A 6,462-nucleotide genomic window follows, 5' to 3' on the forward strand; every position below is an offset into this window, starting at 1 on the left:
CCGTTGAACCTTCCTTGGCTCGTTTATCTATCTCACTTCGTGTGACAAGGATTGATTATTATTCTCCTCCTGGACGCCACAAGTCACGCCTGGTCCAGAGGAGAGAGAGAGATTTTCGTACTATACGCCGATAAAATGGAAGCATCTGCGTTGCAGTGATTTAACTGAATGGTTTCCCATCTGTACCTGATAGACTTCGCCGCCTAAGTGCTGTATGACCTGAAATGGTCCTTGCCACTTCGGGGCGACGGCAACGTCAAAGCCGCGCTGCTTGCGGGACAAGAAGTGTTTCCGAACGCCTACCATATCACCCACTTAATAATGTGGTGGTTTTCTTGACTGCGGGTGATATTTTTTATTAATGTAACGAGCCTGATGACTCCGTACTTCCTCCACAATCTTCTCACATTGAAGCTGAGGTTTGACGACGGGGGGCTCTGGAAACGCCCATTCTCCGGGTCTTTTGTTGGAAGTACCGAAAAGTACCTCACTCGGAGTCTTCTGCGTGGACGAATTTCTGCGATTGCGTAGATTAAAGAGGATCTCAGGAAAGTCCTTGTCCCAATTCCGGTGATTTTGGGACATGGAGGCGCAACCGCATTCCTTTCTTGAGCTCTTGATTTCTTCCCTCCGTCAAATTGGCCTGTGGATGGTAGGTGGGTGTCGTCCATGGCTCGGCACCCCGTCGGGCGCAAGCGCTTTGCCACACCTTCCCTGTAAATTGGGTGCCGTTGTCGGTAAGAACGGTCCGAGGGTAACCATAACTCCGAAATACCTCGGACTCCGTGAGTTCAACTATTTTCTTTGCCTTGGCGTCACCAAGTGGGAAGGCCTCGACCCATCTAGAAAATAAGTCGGTAACAGCAAGCAGAAATTTTTTGCCACGAGAAGATCTAGGATAGGGCCCCATCAGATCTAAGGCAACAGTTTCAAATTTTCCTTTAGGTCTTCTTGGTCTCTGCAGATTTATTCCAAGAGTTCTGAAGGATTTACAACTAGCCCATAAGAGGCAGGTCCGCGAATAATCCCATACGTCACCACGCATCTTATCCCAGGTAAACTTTTCCTAAATGGCCCGAAGAGTCTCATCGCCTCCCGGATGACACGAAACACCACTGTCATATTACTCGTAGAGAACTCGTTCATAGGAGTTCTTCAGTACCAGTATTAACCACCGGTTCTCGCACCTTTTCCAGAGGCCGGAAACGTCTACTTTAAAGCGTTGGAAAAACGCTCTTCTTGGGGCGCACGATGGACCTTTTCAGAGATAATTTGCCACTGGACTGCAAGTTGGCGTATTTTCTCGTCTTCTTGCTGTAAACGTAAGATTTCCTCATAGAAATTCGGTACCGTGGTAGAAGCAAGGTAGACACCGAAAGTGCTGGGGCTCGATTCAAGTCCTGATGGCAGAAACTGCTCATCGTCATCGAGCACCTCCGAAACACTTGTTTCATCCGGCCGTAGCGCTAGTGCGCTGGGTAATGCCGATTGTGCAAAAGGGCAATATTTATGGTTGAAACTAACGCTGCCCAGCAGACAAGCTCATTTCTCCAATTTGACGCTGGTACCTTTGTATCGATTTCACTAGTCTAGAGATCGATTATTGGTAATCAATGTGAACTTATGATTGAAAAATGGTTTGTATTTTTTAATTCCCCAGATAATCGCTAAGCAATTCTCCTCAGATTGTTAATAGCGAGCCGCTGTCGGTGAAAACTTCACGTTTTGATAGCTGCGAATTGATTTTTATTGATCAGAGCGGACCTGAAATAAGACGGCACTCATTCCAATGTCGCTAGTATGTATTTGAAGACTGCAGGGTAGGTCGGGTCTGCCAGGTGCAAAGGACGGCGGAATGCTGCCTTTATTCGATGAAAAGCTTCTTCACCCTGTGATGCCCAATGCCATCGGCCCGAATTTTTCCGGAGTAAATCGGCTAGGGGAGCAGTGATCTCGGAATAGTGCGGCACATATTCGCGTATCCAGCCACATATTCCGAGGAATTTAGCAGACCCTTCTTGCTTGTGGAGGCTTCTGCTTGTAGAATGGCTTGAATATGTCCGTCCTGAGCCCGGTTACTTTCTTGGGTAACTCCGTGACCGAGATACTGCACTTCAGTCCTTGGAAAAAATTATTTATCCAGAGCACAGGTCAGGCCATGCATCTCAAGTCTCTCTAGTACAGGGTTTAAATGTAGGAGATGTTCTTGCCAGTTTTGGGAATAAATAATTATGTCATCGAGGTATACGATGCAAAATTTATTAATGTACCCTTAGAGTACTATTTGAGACATGAGAGTCTGGAAGGTATTTGAGGCGTTTTTCAAACCGAACGGCTTTTTCAAAAAACGGTACATTCCCCCATTTGGTGATGCGAAAGCTGTTTACTTTCAAGACTCAGGGTCCATTGGCACCTGCCAATACCCGCTTTTCAAATTTATAGTGGTGAATACTTTGGCGTTGTCCAGTTTTTTCAAGGAGCCTTGCATTAAGGGAAGGGATTACGTAGTATCCTCTGTAATGGCGTTCAAGCGACGGAAATCTATGCGAAATTTTGATTCCCCGTTTTTCTTTTTTTAGAACGAACCCCGTATTTTTTAGAACGATTGGTGAGCAATACGGGGATACGGATAATTCAATTATTCGTAGATCAAGCATTTCCTGAATTTCCTCTTCTATAATCCGTTTTTTCTCCTGAGAGTAAGGGTAAGGACGCTTTCTAATCGGTCTGTCCGAGGTCAAGGTAATTTTATGGCGGACAGACCACGTTTGGGGCAAATGTCCCTCCATGTGGAACGCCAAACATCGTTGTTGCAGAATCCCCTTAAATTGCTCAACAAATTTGGTCGGAAGTTCCGTTCGTATTTGATTAAAATCGATGTAACCCGCCTTAGTGACTGATGGTATATAAATCAATCGAATTGTGATACGATGATTGTTTTCAGCATACAGACATCCTTGAGGTTTATTATAAATTACCTCCTGTTCTGAAATCCAAGAATCTCCTAGAATGACCGGATCTCTCATCTCGGAACTAACGAAGAATGTGGTGGACATAACATGACCATCGATGGAGAATTCCGCGATTTCATTTCTGCAGAAATCATTTTTCTGCAGTTCAATCTCATCTGCCTCGGCATTGTTGACAAAGGTGACTAAATCGCGATAGGTCCGGGCGCCAGCTGCTCTTATCCCTTGCCGCATTGTTGGTCTTAGTAATTCTAGGAAGGTGACTACTAGGGTCTCCTTGGGCTAATTTCTTCTCAAATGGCCGTTCAGGAGCATTTTCTTTTGTAGGAAGACGCTGACCGGAAAAAGGGCGCCGTGAATCGCCTTCTAAGATGCGTCGGGGTGTTCGATGTATTGCTCCATCTCGTTCAAGAACACGAGTGGGTCCTCAAGGTCTCCTCCACTAAATTGGGGTTTAAAGGGACCACAAAGCGTGCTCGTGCTCTGGGCCATCATCGGATGGACCTCCCAGGGATGAGTTTTCCCCCAATGGCCGAGGTGTGGCGGGACCCCATAGGTTGTGGGTGCTTGCACTGAGTAATGTGGGTATGTTTGGGAATATTTGTAGACGGGCATGCGGGACCCGTGGATAGCGGATGCTGGGGTATCGTTGTATACGGGAACATGAGTCCCGTGGAAGGTGGGTGCCTGAACACGGTTGAGAGTGGGTCCGTGTGTCCAGGTAAAAATGGGTGCCTGCGCGCTATTGGAGGCAAGAGCGTGAGTACAAGTGTGGGATGGAACTTGAGTCCCGTTGTAGGTCGGTACTTGAAAACCGCATGAGTTAGGTGCCTGGGTACCCTGGAAGGTTGGTGCCCGGGCACCGTAGAACACGGACGCCAGTGTTCCATTGTGAGTAGGTGCCTGAGCACCGTGAAAGGTGGGTTCTTGGTTACCATAGTAGTTTGTTGCCTGGACACCATTGTAGGCGGGTACATAAGTCTGGTTGTCGGTGGGTGCCTGCACCTCGTTAAAAGTGGGTCCACGAGCGTTGGTAAAGACGGGTGACTGAGCGACGTTAAAGGCGGGTGCATGGGCACCGTGGTGGGGTGAAACCTGATTCCAGTTGCAAGATGGTGCCTGGACCTCGTTGAAGGTGGGTATCTGAAAACCTTGGTGGGCGGGTCTTGGGGCACAATTTGAAATGGGCGTTTGCACCCCGTTATAAAGAGAGGCAGGAGGCCCGTTGGAAGTTGATGCCTGAGCACCGTGCAGAGTGGGTGCCTGGACATCGTGGATGGCGGGTGCATGAACATCGTTATGAAGAGGAACAGGAGGCCCATTGAAGGTCAATGCTGGAACACCGTGCAGAGTGGGTGTCTGGACCCCGTTGAAGATGGGCGCCTGGACATCATGAATGGCGAGTCCTGGAGCACCATTAAGGGTGGGCGCTTGTATTCCGCTGTAAGGGGAAACAGGAGGCCCGTTGGCGATTGATGCCTCAACATCAATAGAAGGGAGTGCCTGAACACCATTGAGACTAGGTTCAGGTGCACCACTCAAGGCATGTTCTTGGGTACCATCAAAGGTGGGAACCGAGTGAGACGCGGACTCCGCCATTCTTGAGACTGGTGGTGCTGGACTCATTTTTGCACTGAGGTTTGAGTTGCTCATGGGTGAATGTTGAACAATATCGAAATTTTTTGGGCGTTTGGCAAGTCCGTCGTGGTTCCTCGCTCGAGAACTCGATCCGTCAACTGTGCAGGGTAAGTAGTTATCCTGATCAAGAAGTCGGGAGTAGGCCTGCGTTGGGGGGAGAAATAGGTGGGTGATGAGGGATCTTAGCTGTTGGGATCGGAAATAGAGCTCTGACTAGGAGTATGAAGATTGGGCGCCATTGGGTGTTGGTTTCCACTCCCGGAAGTGGAGGAGCTTCCCCTGGGGATGACGCACCTTCTTAGGAAACGAGGGTCGGGTGTGCGGGCGGTTATCCCGGTGAAGCGCGTTGGATTCCGGCTATGGGCGTAAATAAGCAAGTGCCACTACTTAGCGACCACCTATAATAATAGGTTGCCCGACATTGGGCGCCAAAAATTTGTAGTCAACTTATGGGATAACTCGAACAGCTGAGGACTAAAGGGGTGAAAAGATAGTGGAAGCTTTTCGAGGAGATGAGCTACAAATTTGTTATATTCAAGTACAACAATGGAATAAATGAGGAGTAATTGTCGAAGGGGTGGTAGGTCCGGGAGCACAATTTAAACATAGTGTAACCTGATGTCATAAAACATTTATGTCGCCCTTAAAAGGGCCGGTCTTCTTGGGGTCCTAAAAATGACCGGTGTTGCATGTACAAGATACTGAGTAACTCCTCGAGAATTAGGGTTTCTCTATGGTGTCCTGGTCTTCCTTCTTTCAAATTCTGTTTTTTCCCTGGACGACTTGTCCTCCTTCTGGGGCCGTACGACCACTGACTGAATGGTTGGACTTGAGCGCTCGGAACAAAGTGATCCTTGACTTGGAGAAGGGCCCTGGGTAGTCTCCCGGAGGTGTTGTTCGAGGGGGCTGACGTCTATCCCCAAGAACTAGTGATGTCTGGGGGGTCCTCTTCTGCCTCCGGAGTAAAGCTGTGGCTTCCTCTATGCGTCGGGGGCTCCGTTAGGTCCTTGTAGGAAGAGGGTGGGTGTGATATTCGGTCTCAATAGACCCCCTGACGCGCGAAGGGTCCGTTGAGCACTCGGTTGTCTGTGTGTGTAAGTGTATGAATCGGCCTCTCTGGACCCTCTGGCGGGGAGGGGTCCGTTGAGTATTCGGTTATATATGTATGTATGTGGGTCGGCCTCTGCGGAATCTCTGACTGGGAAGGGTCCGTCGAGTACTCGACTTTGTCGAGGTAAGTATATGTGTATATGTGTGTGAGCGGGTGAGATTTAGGGAAGTAAGATGGGGTGAGAAACCTAAACAACTTTATTGAGCTCAGAATAAATGACTATGAAAATAAAAGAAGGAAGTATGGTAATCGCCCTACGTGCAGGCATGTTTGATGACGATAAAAATATTCTGAAAAGGGAATGAAGGTGTTTTAAAAAATGAATTGAAACCAGTCTTACGAGATTACAAATCAGGATGCAGCTCAGGATTGCCAGCAAGAGGCAAAAGGATGCACGGTATCTCGGCGGATAATTCACGAGAGTGATGCTGGGTGGCAGCTCCACTGCGAAAGCGTGCTATCTAGATGGTAGATCCGGTTTTAGTGACGACCGGCGAGAGCTCTTCCTTATTTATAGAGGAGGCTCGCGTGTCGTGCGCGAAGATGGGATAGCAACGCGGCGTAACGGCTGGCGCGCACAAAGAGGGGATATTGCGATAGTAGTTGGTTCTCCGCGAAAATCGGGGTAGAGATGCCGCGTAGTAGCTACCGTGTTGAAAGAGGCGATATTGAAAGGATGGCTGGTTTGTCTCGCGGCTGTCGCGAAACCATTCCGTGGTCCCAACAATATCTTACTGGCTTTCC

At 48.6% G+C, this 6,462-nt stretch overlaps 1 protein-coding gene across 1 annotated transcript; it reads right to left on the minus strand.

Moving 5' to 3' along the window:
* Positions 1-3,335: 3,335 nt before the first annotated feature.
* Positions 3,336-4,595, minus strand: LOC117178327 (extensin-1-like). Its single transcript, XM_033369736.1, has one exon. The coding sequence runs from the start codon at positions 4,593-4,595 to the stop codon at positions 3,336-3,338; it is 1,260 nt and encodes a 419-aa protein (XP_033225627.1).
* Positions 4,596-6,462: the final 1,867 nt, after the last annotated feature.

Source organism: Belonocnema kinseyi, chromosome 1 (genome assembly GCF_010883055.1).
Source record: "Belonocnema kinseyi isolate 2016_QV_RU_SX_M_011 chromosome 1, B_treatae_v1, whole genome shotgun sequence".
In the NCBI taxonomy this organism is placed as follows: Eukaryota; Metazoa; Arthropoda; class Insecta; order Hymenoptera; family Cynipidae; genus Belonocnema; species Belonocnema kinseyi.